The sequence below is a fragment of the Ursus americanus genome, chromosome 5 (genome assembly GCF_024610735.1).
Source record: "Ursus americanus isolate L20-20 chromosome 5, mUrsAme1.1.p, whole genome shotgun sequence".
Classification (NCBI taxonomy): Eukaryota; Metazoa; Chordata; class Mammalia; order Carnivora; family Ursidae; genus Ursus; species Ursus americanus.
In genome coordinates, this window is record NC_142131.1 from 8,749,946 (window position 1) to 8,769,054 (window position 19,109).

Sequence of the window (19,109 nt, forward strand, 5' to 3'; positions counted from 1 at the left end):
ACTGGAGGAGATAATGCTAAGTGAAATAAGTCAAGCAGAGAAAGACAATTATCATATGATTTCTTTCATCTATGGAACATAAGAACTAGGAAGATCAGTAGGGGAAGAAGGGGATAAAGAAAGGGGGGGTAATCAGAAGGGGGAATGAAGCATGAGAGACTATGGACTCTGGGAAACAAACTGAGGGCTTCAGAGGGGAGGGAGGTGGGGGAATGGGATAGACCAGTGATGGGTAGTAAGGAGGGCACGTATTGCATTGTGCACTGGGTGTTATACGCAACTAATGAACCATCGAACTTTGCATCAGAAACCAGGGATGTACTATATGGTGACTAACATAATATAATAAAAAAAAAACATTAAAAAAAAAGGAGGAGGATAGCGGATAGGACTTTGGGACCTCGTTCCTACTATAATCAGAAGCATTCAGCTGTAATCTTTTTAATGAACTGTTCTACTCCTTTGTGTCATTTGAAACAGAAAATCACATTGTAAGGTTTAGGATTAAGCCTAAGGATCTCAGAGTTGCGTGAATTTAAAGATCTTCCAATCCAGGCTTTGTAAACTCTACTGAGGTTTCTTCTCTCTCCTGTTGAGGTACCCTCCCTAACAAAGCCAAACTGACAAGAGAAGGAATGACAGCATCCTCCTGGGGCATCTGGTGACACAGCCCAGGGCAATCTGCTTTCAAAATCTTATATTTCGTCTTAAAAATTCATAAGGGATTTGTGTTCTCAGTATCATAATTATGTTTGCTTTAACACCAAATAATGTTTAAACTTAACATTAAGTCAAATAGTTCTCCAAGACGTGGCACCAAGTTATGTTGTAGTTTAGTGTGTCCCTTGATATACCAGTGTGCAGCTCAGGGGATTAAAAGGTTAAACACATTTTAGGGTCTAAAGACTTGCATATGAGATCCAGGTGTGCCACTTAACTCATTAGCTTTGGATAAATAATTTCACTTATGTGACACTTTGAGCTCGAATACTGTCAACTCTTTTAAATTTTAATCTCCATTTTTTGTTAAGGCTGGAGAAACAACATAAATCTGGGCTTACTGTTTTTTCTTTTCTTTTTGGTATGGAGTGGCGGGGATCGTTCCCTTCCATATGAGCGGCCTTGCAAAAGAAAGAAGACCAAAAAAATAAAAGTAAAATAAAATAAAAAAAATAATAATAACTGCCAGCCTGAAGGATGTGTATACAAGCAGATGTTAGGGACCACAGTCTTTCTTGTGATTTTGGGGAGAAGAAAGTGGGAGGTAACTATGTATCTTTTGCCCTCATACCTTTTTGATACCATTTGAGAGAACCATACTCTTTACTTTCCCTCAGCCTCCCTGCATAGACATAAAAATGAGCTCATACGTTCAGGCACAAACTTCTCTGAAGAATGTACCAGAAGAGGGAGAACCGAAGTACACAAGGAAGTAAGTGGTAGACAGGCACCCACAGAGCGCAGACACATCATGTAAAACTTGACTTTTGATCTGAAGGAAGAATCTCTTCTTACATAAGAGTCAATACGCCACATGATTTCCTTCACCCCAATTTAATCTTTGTGATGATAATGTAATTAAATGGCAATTCTGAGAGACTCATAAACTGATTTTCGTTTACTGAGTCAACACAGAATAAATTTCTATATTTTGGTGTAATAACAAGTCTTGTTTATTGAAAGGAAAAGCAAATTTCACCTTAGAGTTAGGCTGTCTTTTTTAAGTTTGCTGTACTGACTTACATATTGTGATTTATTCATTGCTGAATGTCTGGTGAATGCTAATGTTTAGGCACAAGGCTTTCTGAGGTTTTCATTCATGGCTGTTCATAAGAGAACAGGAGAATAAGGTTTTTATGAGAATAAGGCTCATTTAGAATTTAGCTTCTTACGTAGCACACAGTTTTGCTTTCTCGATGCGTATTTGAATTAATAGTTAATGTCCCGGTTGACACAGTATATTATCATTAAAAGAAAAATCAAGGCAAACACCACACTAATACAAATCGAAGACACGAAAGAAAGTTAAGTCTCTCCCTGTATCAACAGATGTGAGGAAGTTAACTCAAAGGGGCAAAATAATAAAGATCAGATAATCAGTAAGGATCTGAAATACTACTGAAGTCAAATATATATTATCAATGTAATGAATTTCTTTCTGAAGGGCTACTGTCGTTAGATATTTGATTCCTCCCTGCTTTTCAGGTGAAATAGCGTGAAAAGTCCTATTTGTTGTGTATGAATAGAAACTTACAAAAAAAAAAGGGAATTTGTATTGCAGTCTTTAGTTCAGATTCAGCTTGGTTCAGTTCAGATCCTGTAGCTGTTGCTGAAACTCCCTTTGAGGGAGAGGCTGGGCAGGCTCTGTCCTGTGCTGTTCACCGTCATATCCTTAGCATCAGCACGGAGCCTGACGTGGCGCAGATACTTACTAATATCTCTAGAATGAACTTGGATCAATCCCAGAGTAGCTGTCAGTATTCTAATGGACAAATTTCTCAAATACTGAGGCATTTAAGACAAATTTTTTTAATCTAGCAAATTTGGTATTTTAAAGAAGACCGTCAATTTATGAGTATGGAGACAGAGTTTGTCCAGTGCTTCACGATACTTGTGCTTTGATCCAAAGGAAAGCCAATACATCTTTACAGGTTTTGAAAAATAACTCTGATTTGCAGCACTGTAGCAGGCTGGACTTTCTAAACCAGCCATAGGTGCATGCAGGCAGCGTATGTGAATATGTGGATTGTTCTGGCAGTCACACTGCAGAGAACGTACACCGAAGAGACGGACGGGCGATGGGCATAGTGAACCAGTCCGGCTGTCTGTAAAAAGCACTATTAGAATAAACAGTGGTAAGCCATTTGTGAAGTCAAAACTAGCCTTTAGTCTCTGTCCTAAACCAAGCTTTTAGGACTTGAATAAATTCCAGGAAGTGCTATTTTCGAGTCTTGTTGCTCGATGCAGTAACAGCATACAAAAACCAAGATTTCTGTTGGATCCGAGAGAACTACAAAAGTACAATTTAACATACTGTGGTATCCTCTCTACTTGGATGAAAGCAGGAAAAGACTTATTTTTTTGGTCTTCTAACTACAGTGAATTTCAACTTGCTCTGGTGTGCAGAGTCTACTAAGAACCATAGAAAGGCACAGTGTTACTTTGCATCTGAAGAAACTAAGAACAGACGAGGATATTTATTCTAAATAAAACATAGTAATAGGAAACTCCTAAAAATGTAGCTAAGAAAGTTATCACATCTTAAAGTTTTTACAAGTCATTCAAGTACAAATTGAATGCCAAGATTCATATTTAGTCTATTCTCATGACAACGGATACCTAGGCAATGTATGCAAATACCTTGCGCACTGGCTTGAAGACATCTATAATTTCCCCGCTGGAAAAGTTCATCACAAATCCCTGTACAGGGTCTTGGTCCCCAAAGAAAGGCTTCCCATTCACCGCAAAGAGCAAACCTGTGACAATACATCCAGTTAGCCTTTCTTTAAAATATAGAGAAGACTGGCCTTCAAGTATGTGCATGTACATTACACAAACAATTAACCCTGGGTGGTCAGCTTAGTCCCTATAATTGGAAACAAAAGTAGAAAATAAAATCCTAAGCAAATCTATGTTGAATAATAAGAACAGGGACAAACAGGTTAGTTAAGGCACTAACCTCCTTATAATAGTGAAACCAGGAACTGCAAGGCCTTTTCCACTGAGGAGGCCAGTAGAAATCAGGAACACACAGATAGTGATACAGATAGAGAGACATACGGTTATCACAGACGTCCTAGTGATAACCTTTAAGTCAGTCATTGTGGGATATCAGCTCTTTTAAATAAGTACTATATGCTATCGCTACAAGGAGCATCAGAGAAAAATAAACAAAGGCAGCAAGTGAAGTTACCGTAGAAACAGAATCATCTGATTTTAAACAACTGAAATTTGAAAATGTGAGATGCATAGTTCAGGTTATCAAAGACCTATTTTTTTCCTAATTAAAAAAATTAGATCATCTTTTTAATATTAACTCCATGAATACTTTTTATAGCAAAATTATATTACCTAGTAGAGTAGTGTTTATACAAAATAATAGAAACTGTGATGTTTGGGTTAAACACTTCAGACGACTGAATATTCTGTTTTAAAGAATTAAAACACAATAAAATATATACCGCACTAAAGTACTGTCAAAGACCTTTTCATCTTTTTTTTTAAAGGATATTCGGAAAAGATTCTTTAGCATATCGTACTAAGAAAAGAATCAACACTATGAGCATTAATTACTGTTGTGCAATATTGTAGAGGGAATTCTAATTATAAGACACTGTGTCTTTGCTTAAATTCTGATTTTAATCAGATTTTCTTTCATATTCTCTCAATGTTTTTCTCATGTTTGATTTATTTTTATTCACTATGAACTTGTTCACCCTCTTTATTAAGTGAATGGTCTTGCCAAACTTATTCTTTAAATATGAAGTAAAAACCAACATGAGAATTTCTTTTTCACTGACACTAATGAGAGTCTTTTATTACTTTATTACTTATTCCTTGTGGAAGCCAAACTCGCACCTTATCTGGTCGCCTGAATCTCTTTACTTCATTTCCTAAATACGCTGGGGGCTGCTTGGGAAGATAGCAGGCATATGCACCTTTAATAGTATAAGAAATGTAAATATAATGGTGATGACTACAAATAGTCAATGCCACTTTAAAAGAGGTACACATATATTTATGAAATATATTGTACAAATTATATATCCATTTTAGAAATATATTTTTAGTTGCTCAGTATTCATGATTTAAAGAAATCTTATGCAAGTTATTTTGTAATATGAATCAACTGGAGCTTATTTTATAAAGTTATATTATTTTTCTGATTTTCTCCAAGTCAAGAAAATCTATTTTGAAAAGGAGAAAAAAAAATCCTGGATTTTATTGGTCATTTCTCTTGGCATTTAAATACAAGCCTCACTTACTTTACATATTTACCTTTAAAAAAAAAAAAACAAAAAAACTTGGCCAATGCTTTTTTAAAAAATGTGAAGCAGAAGTATTTTGAATACTGTACTGATTTCATCACTCACCATCTGTTGATGATGTGTGAAGACATAATATTAATCATTTAATAACTAGAGCAAATGATCCTAATTAAGGAAAAATGAAAATCAGTATTTGGGAGCAACTTTTTGAATCCATTACAAACAGTTAAGTTTGAGTGCTTTCTTATTTCTGTATAAAGAACAGGGTCACATGAGTTGAAAATGATCGACAAGGCACTACCAGTTTTAAAATAGTTTAAGATCTGATCTCTAAAGCATCTTCAATCCCTTAATAAGAAAAACAGTTCATAGAAAGGGCATATTAAGACAAGACAAATAATTTGTAAGGATAGAGTACAGCATGACAAAAAACAAAAAATAAAGATGAAGTACCTGGTATATATGAAATTGCAAATACATTTCTTCCAAATGATGCGTGCTTAATCTCTCGCACAAATTCTTTGGTGTCCGTTGTGAAACACTGGATTCGACCATTTTCCCTGTCTGCCACGCACAACTGGCCCAAATGAGGCACGAGAGCCAAGCTGTGAGGAACACTGAACTGGCCTGGTTTAGGATTGCTCCTAGAAGACTCTACGGAACAAAGAAAAACCTCAGCTACACAATTTACAAAATCACCCAAAGCCTGACTTTAAAGTTTTCTAATTTTCCAAATCCATGGTAGTAAACCATTAAATATCTGGGGCCAGGGGAAAAATAAGGTAAAGCAGTTTATAAGTTTATTCTATAATATCTCTTACCCACAAACACATTATGGAGTTTCTCCCTATTTGGATTAAGGTTTTGCATTGAAGCATTCTCTTTTCCTCTCACAAAACTGTGTGTGTGCGTGTGTGTGTGTGTGTGTGTGTGTGTTGTGTGTGTGTAAGAAAATTGCCAACTAGATGCATACAGAGGCCACGCTTTTCCCACTGCGGGGGACAGTTACATTCAAAAGAATGTGAGGGGTGGCCAGTCGCTAGTTCCTAGTGTTACTGGCTAAGGATAACAATTAGAGATCAAGAGTCAGATGGAGTACCTTCTCCCCACTGTGTGATGAACTCTCCAGTTGGTGAAAACTGCACAATCCGACTGTTGCAGTAACCGTCTGATACATAGATGGTTCCCGTGTCTGGGTCTACAGCCACATCGGTGGGTTGACAAAAGTGATTCCGGTCACTGCCTGGTTGCATGCTCCTTCCCAGGATTAACAGAGGGCCACCTTTACTGTTTGGATCCAGTTTGAACACCTTTTTAACAAGGAACAAAAGTCTTACCCACTTTGCATGGTTATTATGGGTACACCCCTGCCTGGCTTAGACCACTTTCACAGGCAATGAGAGTGTAGGCGCCCAGAGATTTATTTAGAAAAAGATACTTTGGAGAACTGGATGGGACTCTAAAAATCATCTGGTCTGATTCCTTCATTCTTTTTTTTTTTTTTTTTTTAAGATTTTATTTATTTGGCAGAGATAGAGACAGCCAGCGAGAGAGGGAACACAAGCAGGGGGAGTGAGAGAGGAAGAAGCAGGCTCATAGCGGAAGAGCCTGATGTGGGGCTCGATCCCATAACGCCGGGATCACGCCCTGAGCCGAAGGCAGACGCTTAACCACTGTGCCACCCAGGCGCCCCTGATTCCTTCATTCTTTAAGTGAGACCCTTAGCGGTTCAGTGATCTGCTCAAGGTCATCCAGGTAATTAGCGGTGAATGGAGACTAGTGAATGCATGTGTTGTTCCACCCACCTCACACTTTTTGGTCTCTCCTTGGCTAATAGTACAATGCTCTCCAGGTAATACATGAGCAATAAGTGTCAGTAATGAGTGTCAGTCATCTCAGTAATGAGATGATGCTGGAATACTCTTACAGTTACAGCTTCTGAGTTCCAGGGTTTTTTCCCTAGTTTTCGCACTTCTTTGCCACCTATTCATAAAATGGATATTAAAGCTCATCTTTTGAGAGGAAGACCTTATGGCTATTCTGTGATGGAAACAGAACTTCCTTTAAAAACAACAAAAATGTGATGTTTTATACATAAACATGGATGTACCTCAAGATCTTGCCTGGATTTATAGAAGATTAAAGTGGTTCAGGAAAAAACAACAACAACATAAAACACAAGTGATAAAACAGAACTAAGACCTGGGAACACAGAAAAGAAAAGCAAATGTGGAAAGCCAAGGAGGGTGGAAGGCCCATACGATTGTTACAGTTAAGCCTTGCGTCTGGCCCTAAGCTTCCTGCCAGCCCAACCTATAGGGATGACTTGATTATATGCACATTAGCTTTTCCTAGCCCTGAGTTCTAAAAGAAAAATTTAGATGTGGCAGTTCCATTTTCTTCTTATCAACTTCCTGGGTGACAGAAAAAGACCCAGATAGCTCTAGAGCATTTCAAAAGCACCACTCCATTAAGTTCCATTTGAATCAATGCCAAATGGAAGGTTACCTGATGAAGAGCCACGTCTGTGACCCAGTAATTTCCATCTTTATCCACACTCAAGCCATGGGGCAAATAAAATCTGCAAAATAAAAACAATGGTCTCAATTATATAATTATTCCCAAAGCATACATGAGAAGAATCTTTTTGCTAATTAATCTGTAAAGGTAATATAAATTTATGACTTGATAAACATGTACCTGCATTACTAAAGCCCAACATAAATTAAATGAAAGTATCTGTTATAATAGGAACCTTTTGACATATCTTTTTTAAAGCATATTTTTAATTTAAATTCAATTAGCCAACATATAGTACATCATTAGTTTCAGATGTAGAGTTCAATAATTCATCAGCTGCATGCGACACCCAGGGCTCATCCCATCACGTGCCCTTCTTAGTGGCCATCACCGCGTTACCCCATCCCCCCACCCCTCCTTTTGACATATCTTAAGTGGTATTTATTTAATCCTTGAAAAATCTATAAATAAAGCCTACAATCAATTACAAATATTTATCACAAACTACAGTATATTAACACAAATAACATCAATTTAAAAACGGGTTCAAAGATCATAAATATTAACATTTTAGAAATTGTATAAAGCAAATTGTATAAAGCAAATTGTCTAGAAAAATATAAATGGATTTATAGTTTCAGTAGTTTAAATATACTTCAAGGTAATGTAATCTGTTAATATAAAATATTAAATATAGGACTCTAAAGCTTCAAGAGTGCCTCCTAAAGACAGTAAAACCCAAAGAAGACACCTGCTAGCAGACATGCTCGTCTAAGCAAAGTGAAGTGGCGTGCTGGATAATCATTAGAGATGGTTAATCTATTTAACAATTCAACTGGGATGATCTGGGTAAGAGAACTCATTGTAAACTAATGTCGACAGAGGCTCACAGGCTTAAAGAACTTAGAATTAACAAACACATGGGCAATATCTTAATGTGGCTGTGGTCAAACGACATCTGACAAACCACAAGCTGTTTGTCAGCTTCCAGCCTTAACCATGGTGGTGACACCACAGATTTTTTTTTCATGAGCCAAGACTGTAACACCCTGAGCTTGACTAATGAACTGAACTGGATCCGTGTTTTGGTGACTGAATGTGAGGGTTATGATTCGCTTTCAACACAGACACCCCACTGCCGGCCAGGTTCATTTGGCAGCCAGTGCTCCGCCTTCCTCTGATTCCTTTCTGGAAAGAGAATACTTCTGATTCATGGGTGGAGCACCAAGGAGACAAGCTCAAACACACTAAGTGGTAGAGCTGCTATTAGGATTTGGCCCCTGACACGCCATCTTAGAATCCTATAAAAAAGTCTCATTATTACCATCCTCATAAGCAGCTGCGCTCAGAATGGAGGGCTCCCTGGCTTTTCCTATGCCTAAGCAGATGGAGCAGGGTACAGTTCCTGAAGCTGCCAGGTTAAAATGGTCGAGGACACTCTGTAAGCAGGTGCCCCTTCCCTTCAGTGACCATGAATATCAGCCAGTATTTTTTTTGGTTGCCAAATGTCATCTAGGAGTAAGACCGAATAATAAGTCTTTCAAAGCTAAATTACCTATGCGTGCTAAGGAAAGCTAAAAATGACATTTGTTTAGTGCTCACTTTGAGATCGGAAGAAAGAAGCCTTTTTTCTTAATGTTGATTACTTGATGATTTTGGTTATGTGACTCTTCTGCTGAAAAAAAATTGTTTTAATCTTCAGATCTAAGCTGACCAGCAACTTACTTCGTTAGCCATGTGTATCAGTGGTGCTAAGAAGTCTGAGTATCGACTAGAATCACCTGGGAGCTTTAAAAGTAGCTTTTGATGCCTGGCCCCGTCCCAGACTAAACCTCCATCTGGTTTTTTCTGAAGCTTCCCAGGTGATTCTCATTTCAACCGGAGTTTAGAACCACCTATTTAGAAAATGGAAGATGGGATGGCCCCATTAGTCTCTTGCTTTCGTAAGCTGCGCTTTTTCACCAGCACTGTAGGATACAGCCTTTCCAAGACCGGCGCCAGGGCCACACTTTAACAAAATATATGTAATAAGTCTTAACAACAGAAGTAATTTCACTCACAGGTTTTTTCCACTAGACTGGAGAACGGCAGCATTGTTTGGGTCTATGACAAGAATAGTGTCTTCTTCAATTGGCCCAAGTCCTCTTTGCTGGTAAACAAACATGCTATCAAAAGAACTAAAAAAAAAAAAAAAAAGGCATTGGAATGGAAAATAAGCCAATGAGAAATGGCAATGCACTTGAGAAATGCAGACCATTCACTTGAGAATCAAGGAGAAGAGCTTAAACTTTGTTGTCCTTCACATTTCTCTGAGTCCATGTATTTATATACACACACATACACATACATATACATACATATATATCTGTGCCAGCGTATATAATGGTATATATGTAGTTACATATATACCATCAGCCTGTAGACGCGCGCTGCTCAGAGTGGTCAGTGGAGCAACGACTTTCGAACTGCCTGGAGATGCAAGGTCTCACACCCACCGAATCTGAAACCCGTCCTTTCACAGGATCCCCAGGTGATTCATATTCATGTGAGAGTTTAAAAATACTACCAAGATAAGGGCCGCCTGGGTGGCACAGCGGTTAAGCGGCTGCCTTCGGCTCAGGGCGTGATCCCGGCGTTATGGGATCGAGCCCCACATCAGGCTCCTCTGCTATGAGCCTGCTTCTTCCTCTCCCACTCCCCCTGCTTGTGTTCCCTCTCTCGCTGGCTGTTTCTGTCTCTGTCAAATAAATAAATAAAATCTTAAAAAAAAAAAAAAAAAGAAATACTACCAAGAACTCTTAACTACTTTTTTTCAAAGCTCCTCAAAATATTTTAATTCAATAGCTATTTTCTTTCAAACTACAAAAGAAAGCGTAACTTATTTTAACTTACCCTGTAATAAGGAAAGTGTAAATGATAGCAGGAAGGGTAGTGATCAATGGTATGTTTGCTACTGTACTGCCATAGGTATAACATGCAAATACATATTATAAGGATATAGGATATAATGTTCAAAATATTTTAACAATATAAAACATAATTGATTCTTGAAACAAAAATATGCTTAGAAACATAAAACTTCCATAAAACAGCTATTCTATAAGTACAAAATGGAGAACTATAATATAAAAACTAAAAGAAATAGGACAATTTCTGCTTTTTAACTCTGTATCTCCCAGGTTATAAATATCATGAACATTTATGTTTATATATATTTTTTCCATTTATATTTCTATATGAATTGCTAGTCATTTATTTCCCTAAATTGACGATTATCACAGATACTGTATTTATTTCGATTCCTGTTTGGGAAATTTCTTGGAATAAGTGACAAAGATAAAATCTTATAATCTAATCTTACGTCACAGAGAGATAAACATACCAAACACCAAGAGACCAATTTATATTTTAAAAAACCAAGAACTGGATCAGCACATAGTTGTCATCTGCATGTGTGTGTCCTTATAAAAGTATACATAATATATTTATATTTTGCCAAAGTCAGTGGATGATCAATGAATATTTCTGTAACAGAATTGTCTTTATAGAATCAAAATTGTGGGGAAAAAAAAGATTACTATTTTGTAGTTCAATTGTATAAGCAAAAGAAGAATCTGAAAAATATTAAATATTTATGGAGATATATTTGCAACTTGGAAAGGCAAAAGAATGATCAGATCTGTCACATACCTATTGATTGGTCAGTTGCGATTTTTGTGGACCTTATGCAGAGTCCCAGTAGAAGAATACAAATTTCAAAATTACATTCTCTTGCCATTAAAAATACACATCACACAATTATTTGAGCTTCTTGACTGTTACAGTCTTTTGGGAACATTTTTCATGAAAGATAACAATAAGTCCCTGAAGTAGTTCTTATTAATGATGCATTCAATTGAAAACAAAATATTGATTCAGCTTTGTCAACCTAAAACTTAAGTAATACTGTTTATATATACTATTATGTGTAGTTAAAACCACACAGCAGTCCCTAGGGGAAAAAAAAGTACCCGACTTTATGAAACAGAAGTAACGTCACTAACAAAGCAGATTTCATAAGATAATCATGGGCTCATTATTAAATTGAAACGTGAAATTTTATTAGAACCAATGTAAAAATATACAAGGTCTTATTTAATCATGGGAGACCGATAAAGAGCAAATATGACATAACTCTTTAAAACTATGAAACCCGAAAGAGTTTATCCTATATCTGAAACTATTTTCAATATGAATTTCTGTACTAAAAAACATTGTATAACTATTCTTCTAGAAAACAATGGCACTGGATACAACTATCAGTGGTTGCTTTTTCGCCAACACATCTGTGATATTAGGGAACATAAGTTCTGCATGTCTAAGACTCACAGTACTCTGTAAGTTCACATTATAGAGTGTAATAGTCTCCTCATTTATTTTCTGTTTTAAGGCTTATGCTATATTCCTCATTTTCCAAGAACATTGCAGCGCTTTATAATGGCACAGTGGCAATCTAGATAATGTGAGTTATGCTTTCCCTGACTGTAAGGAGTTAAAATCTGTTTCCTCTTTCTTGGAATTGAAATTGTGAGATAACTGTGGATTCACATGCAGTTGCAAGAAATAATACAGAGAGGAGTTTCCCAGAGGTAGCATTTTGCACGACTATAGTACAACATCACGACCAGGATATTTACTGATATTGCTAAAAATCCACTGATCATATTTACATTTCCTTTTCCCTTCTGCATTTCCTAAAATTTTCATCTGTTCTTGTAGTTTATTTGCTTGGACATGGAACATATTAGTATATTAATTCTCTACTTCACCCCTACTTGGGGGTTAGTAATATGGACAGTTACCAAGTCCTCATAATTCTTACCACGTGCTATACACTTGGTACGCTGGGAGTGTTCTGCCCCCCTACTGACAGCTAATAACAGTGGCGCCGCATAGTGGCCAATAGTACTATTGTACACCCTGATAAAACTGGAGCACGCCAGACCTCAGCATACCTAGTTCCACATCCAGAGACAGTCACTCAATTGATTGGCGGACCAGTCCTAATCCTTTTCATTTGGGATAGCTGGGGCTTCGTGCAACTGGCTACTGGCCCTTGGTAGTAGTGACACGGGGCAAGTAATAAAAGAAATTGATATTTTTTCTTAAATGGGAAAATCATAAACACACACACACTAAATCTGCCAAATAAAGTAGTTTATAGACTCCTGCGATACAAAGGAAGGTAACCCTTGAATAGTTCATAACCGGATGTCAGATTACAGAGCTGCATATACTGTTGCTATGGCACGCGGCTTCTGTGGTGTTCTAAAGAAGCTACCCCGCATTATATGCTGCAGAGAGGTCTTTATTTCGACCACATTTAACTTTTTACAGGATATAATAATACCCTCAAATTTCACGCAGTGCCTGCAGCACTGCTGATTTTCGTTTGCTTCTCTGAAAAGCACTCAGCCAGAGAGGCTGAACCTCGGCCTATGGGCCCGAATTCATCAGTTCTTTATTTTAGCAGTTTGAATTCCCTGTTAATGATTTTGCACATTAGCAGCTAATCAAACAGTTTAGATAAGGCTGAGAAGAAATGCTTTGCTATATTCACGCAGAAAAGAAACGAGAGCAAGGAGAAAATAAACTTCTGTGCCATCAATCAAAATTACGGGAATGCAAAATAAATAACAGCAACCAAGGAGAGAAGTAGAAGTATAATGTTGTAATTATATAAACTAAGAAGCTGGAGAAAGAACCATAGGTTTTCTTTTGCTTTTTCTTTATTTTTAAATTTTAATTCCAGGGTAGTTACCCTACAGCATTATATTCATTGTAGGCGTACAATACAGCGATTCAACGCTTCCGAACGTTCCTCAGTGCTCATCTCGATAACTCTTAAGCCCCTTCACCTATTTCACCCATCCCCCCACCACCCACCCTCTACCCTTCTGTTAAAACCATGAGTTTCCGAGTGAGAAAATAAGTGGAAAGGTCCCCTCGATATTAGCGAAGCAAAGATATACCATACAAAGGCCAGAGACTTTGAATGGGATACACTTAAATATTATGTTAAAAACACTTACTTCTGAAAATAAACACATTGCAAAAAATCCCTGTGAGGAGGAAAAGAGGTAGACAGGCAAACAAACCCGTATGACTTTACTGCCCCGACGAACTAGCACTGGAGACATCACAAATAGGGATGAAAAGAACAAAGGACTAGGTGTTATGGCACTGGGCTTTGTTGGGTCAGTAAGGCCACTGAGGACCAGGTGCTTAACAAAGTGCTTTTTGTTCCTCAACAGAATGAGGCACTTAATAAAGCCCTCATTTTTTGGACTAGGGAACTGCAGGTAAGGGACTGCAAACATCTTCATGCAGGGCTCAGAGCTAGGAAATGGTAACCAGGATTCAAATCTACGTCTCCTGTCTTCAAAAAACAAAAAAACTATGGTTTTCTCTGACTAGGACTGACCTCACTGGAATGGAGAATCTCCCTGCCAGTTATCAAATTTAATGCGTGTATGCAGAAGAGATGGAAGAATAGTCACATAATGAAGAACTGAAGTGACATAGAGAAGAAAATGGCTTGAGTAAGTGGCAAAGGGCAATGTGAGAGAAAATGCTACAATATGGAGACATTCTTTCTGTGGTACTCCTCATAATTTTCTCTCCGATATGAAGGTACTAAGGCACCATTCAGTCACTTTGAGTTCTGTTTTCTAGGCTCACTAAATGAAAGGTACGAAAGAATTCGCAGATGTAAGAGCAGAACCTCAAACAGATAACTAAGACTCCAGAAAACTAGTGAGGCGAATCTTGAGCTGATTTTTCTGAAAGTCAGGATGCAGAGAGATTTCTGAAACAACAGATCTCAGCAAGATTCCATAAAGCACTGATGAAGAGATGTTTCGTGAGCTGTTTGGGGAGGTGGGTAAATGGGAGAAGATTCCGAGAAGACCACATCTCCAAGAACAAAATTTGCTAAGTCAGCCATTCAACTATTCAAATCTTACGAACAACATTCATGAAGACAGGAAACGCATGCGCATCCAACAGACCTGAGACGAGGCTGGGAGGGACAGCTCGCTCTCTGGTTAATTAAGCATAAAATAATACCTGTAGACTGTTAAACCTAGTATGGTGAAATGTAACTGGAATAAAGTCCTGAATTCAGTATTTTATAAAAACACCAGGTAAGTACAAATTTTCAGTAAAACACTTGAGCACAATTTTATGAAATGTATTTGAAGATCTTAGGAGATTCAACACATGGCAACAAGGTGATATGCCTACTGAATAAAAGTGAATACAATCCTTTTACACTCGCCGATACCTAAAGTACACAGGAAGGTCAGTAACTGCACTGCTGATCATAGATGAGGTACTGTGGCCACTTCTCAACCAAACACCTTAAAGGGATGAGAAATCAGAGTGCCTTCAGATGACAGTATCATGTCAGCATAAAGACTGATTGAGGGCCTGGGGATATTTAGTCTGGAGAAGATAAGACTTCCTTGAAATATGTAAGTAACCGACACGGATAAATGGGAGTAAGTTCATCCTGCATTAGGTTGTCCTGAAGGTGGAGTTAGAGGGCTCAGATCTGAGCTTAACATAATGAAGAACTTTCTAACAGCTGGATTAGTCCCATAATTGGAAAGTACATCTCGTATCATTGGGAATTGCCTGGCACTGAGAGTTCAAGCACTGGATGACTCTGGAAGATCTGGGAAAGAGGTGTCTGCATCAGGCGGGAACTGGGAGGTGAGCGCTCTGGTGCCCAGTGTCTACCGCCTCACGTTGTGCTAATGAAACCTCCATGTTTGTTTGGTTGACCTAACATTCTCAGCCTCACCGTCAGCCCATTTGCTTCCCGTGATGTCAACTCTACTCCCAAATTCCAGGGACAGAACAAAAAACTTTAGGCTAAGCCAAAGAGTGGATTTCATTTTTCTGCCGAAATGACTGGTTTAGAAATGGAAGAGACATGACCTAAGTCAGACCAAAAACTGTGCTCAATTTAAGGATTTTCTGTTGACCTGTCAGGGACATGGACTATCTCTTCTGTGAGACTAGTTGTGATAATGTGATTCTGAAGCTGAAAACAGGGAGACGGATCAATCAAGGCCCAGGAATGGAGCCAACTGGGAGAAAATGTGTTAAAAATGGATCTGGGTGATGTCGTCTGGACTACCATACCCTTGAAATTTCCACTTATACGAACTGATAAATTTCCTCTTTTCCTAAGCTAGTTTGTGTTGGTTTTCTCTTATTGAAAGAATTCCAAGTGATAACAACTTCTAAGATCCCTTAAAACTCCCTGTGAAAAAACAATAAATGGGGGCGCCTGGGTGGCGCAGCGGTTGAGCGTCTGCCTTCGGCTCAGGGCGTGATCCCGGCATTATGGGATCGAGTCCCATATCAGGCTCCTCCGCTATGAGCCTGCTTCTTCCTCTCCCACTCCCCCTGCTTGTGTTCCCTCTCTCGCTGGCTGTCTCTATATCTGTCGAATAAATAAAATCTTTAAAAAAAAAAAGAAAAAACAATAAATGATATAAAGGAAACAACTTTAAACACCTAAAAATTAGGGGTAAAACCCATGGCTTAGTTAAGTGGGTGTGTGATGTGAGTCCTGCATAGTAGAACCACAACCATAGCTGAGAGAAATAAAAGGCCAAGAAGGAAGACTTGACGGTAGTCGTGATTTTAAGACAGAGACCCAGGAACAGCTGTTGCTGAGGCAGGAGCTACTCAACTCCTGCTGGGAGGCGTTTAAACCTGAAAGAGCTCCAGCTGTGAGCTGCCCTAACACAGGACAGACAAGAGAGGCTCTTAAAAGTTTCATTACACCCTGCTGGTAATAGGCATTTCTTAATTCAGCTAGAAGCTTCTTAAAGTAGCCATATTGAACTAAGGGACAGGGAAGAAAATGGAAATCAGAGAGAAATCACCTTTCAGGAGGTTAAATGTTTTTTATTATTTTTATTTCAGTTTGGTTGCCATGCTTAATTAGCATGGTTAAATAGAACAGTAAGGGGTGAGCAGGAAAATCAGGCAGAAATGAGGAGTAACAGTACTTATAAAAACAGTTGGTATGACTGGGGCGCCTGGGTGGCACAGCGGTTAAGCGTCTGCCTTCGGCTTAGGGCGTGATCCCGGCGTTATGGGATCGAGCCCCACATCAGGCTCCTCCGCTAGGAGCCTGCTTCTTCCTCTCCCACTCCCCCTGCTTGTGTTCCCTCTCTCGCTGGCTGTCTCTATCTCTGTCGAATAAATAAATAAAATCTTAAAAAAAAAAAAGGTATGATGATATCAAAGAGCATTGGGTACTAAGTATTATTTAGGGATTATTAATGCCAAGTGCTGCCTGACAGTTAAAGAATGATCACATCCTAAAAATTAGGGGATACAGAGTGCTTAGACTGGATTTAGAGCAAGTTCTGGCCTTAGGGAAACTGTAATTTTGTGAACGTGAGAACTATCGGGAAGAGAAGAATTCCAAGGAAGACGAATACGGGATTTCTCACTACTCTCTTCAAACAGTGGTAGCAACAAGAATGCAATGTCCACCCAATCGTTAATGTCCATTGTCTCTCACCAGGACATCATAAATTCTTCAGGCAGGTGTTTTGTTTTTTTTTTCTTTTTACAGTCCTTGGATATTTAATGAGGGAGAACAAAAACTATGTATTTTGTCTATTTTATATAATGCAACTTATGAATGAAGGATGGCCACGCATGACGGTTCAAAGAATGGAATCCACAAATCCAAATCTGTTTTTCTAAAAAATAACAGCGTAATCCACTTCTAATTCTCCTCATAGAATAATAAAGCAGACAGTGGTTAAAAGCAGAGAAGTGAGTTCCAGAAGAGAATTTTCTGGCAAGTATGGATTGAAAATGCGGCTAGAGGCCAGTGGACAATACAGAAGAGACACAAGGAAAGAGAGAGAACAAAATTCTTAAATCTGAAAGATAAAGATGAATAAGAAAGAAGAAACAGAGATTTAATGAGTTAAATCAGTGCATCTGCTCTGAAGGTCTTGCATTTTTAACAATACCCTTTTGTTGGTGCCACTTATCAGGATAAACACACCAGGGCTTTGGCAGTGAAACTGGAATCTATTTGCCCATGATGCTGGTTATCTACATGAAAGCCAGATGCCAGGGAAAAGCCGCTCTTTAGCTAGGACTAACATATAAGTCACAGAAAATGTTCTTCTATGGCTCTTGTTTCATGGTCTTATGTCATCGTCTTCTACCCCAAGCTGGCCTTTACTAATCCCTTCTCCTATGAAACTGTTCCAGCCTCTGCTGTTTGCTTGGAGTGAGTATCACATTAAAATGGAGAATTGGACTTTATCCAATGTAGCTGTAGCCAGCTGAAACAGTATCAATGGGAGAAAATGACGCTGTAATTTTCTCCTCTGGTAAAATGTGGCTAGAAATCCATGCAGAAAATGTAGCGATATTCATTAAAAAGAAGAATATGCTACAATGAATAGAAATAGTTTGCTTTTAAAAGCACTTGTTAAAATACCATTAGATGTTCAATAATGACTAAGACGATGTAACAGAGATGTATGAATAGGAATATTGAGTTCGATTGCTTTGAACTCTAAAGTGATTTCCTTCTCAGATTCCATTTTCAAGCGTGACAACTGGAAAGGACGATTAAACAATAACAAAGCTGGCAATCTGGTTTGAAATGCTGCCTGACTTCCCTCTTGACCTGCACAAAGAAAACCCCATCTATGTATAGAGACAGAGCAGACTCAGCATTAGCCTGAGTGTAGTCAATATCTCTGAAAATGGAAGGAAAAAAACAACTGAACTATCTATGTAGGTCCTCGATTTTCCAAATGAGACCCCACAGCTGTATACTGGAAAGGAGAAGATTTATGACCCTTAATTGATATCTTAAGATTTACCTTCACGTGTAAATTTGTGATAAAAACAAATGAGTAAGTGGATATTCATTACTCAGGAGAATTAACATAACCTGTTAAATTTTGGACAAGCTTTTAAAAATATAATCATGTGAATGTACTCACAATCCCATAAAAGGCAGTATCACAAAGTGGGTACCTGGGCCAATGCTGGAGTCAGACGGAAAGGAACTGAAGCCTGGCTTTGGCATTTGCTAACTCTGAAATGTGGGCAGAACACTTACTTTCCCTTGGTTTCTTCATCTGGAAAATGTGAATGGTGGTTATAGGAAGAGTACCCAACTGTGTGAGTGATTTAAGTAAACATTAAGAACAGTGATAGGCCCACAGTAAACAAAAATTTTAGATAGATACTTTTACCAAAAATCCTTCCAAGAAGAGAGTGGAAGGTAGAGTAAAAGGCTGGAAAGAGAAACCCAGAGGGAGAAGCCGGGGAATTAGTCCTTAAGTCTTTGCTGCTCTTAAAAAAGAGAAAATTTGAGTAATAAAATTAATCTCTATGAAAATGTGAAGGCCAAGCTACCATTTCTACGCATGTGGTAGCCAAATCTCCAGAACCGTAATCTCCAGAAGGCTAAGTGTGATCACTGCCATGGAGCAGTCTGATGGAAAAGGAGAGTTCAATTGCCTTAGAATGGTTCTTTATGCAGTATATACATGG

The 19,109-nt window shown here is 38.3% G+C and overlaps 2 protein-coding genes across 25 annotated transcripts in view; one reads left to right on the plus strand and one right to left on the minus strand.

Moving 5' to 3' along the window:
- Positions 1-19,109, plus strand: part of GIN1 (gypsy retrotransposon integrase 1) — an 89,658-nt gene that overhangs the window by 66,072 nt on the left and 4,477 nt on the right. The window lies entirely within an intron of this gene.
- The window catches only part of PAM (peptidylglycine alpha-amidating monooxygenase), a 270,852-nt gene that overhangs the window by 16,006 nt on the left and 235,737 nt on the right, over positions 1-19,109 (minus strand). For all 24 annotated transcript variants that reach the window (XM_045808310.2, XM_045808312.2, XM_045808321.2 and 21 more), the window contains 5 exons: positions 9,569-9,685; positions 7,497-7,569; positions 6,088-6,298; positions 5,442-5,642; positions 3,361-3,476 (listed from right to left, as the gene is read on the minus strand). In XM_045808310.2, coding sequence (XP_045664266.2) covers positions 3,361-3,476; positions 5,442-5,642; positions 6,088-6,298; positions 7,497-7,569; positions 9,569-9,685 — 718 coding nt within the window. The remainder of the gene's footprint in view (positions 1-3,360; positions 3,477-5,441; positions 5,643-6,087; positions 6,299-7,496; positions 7,570-9,568; positions 9,686-19,109) is intronic.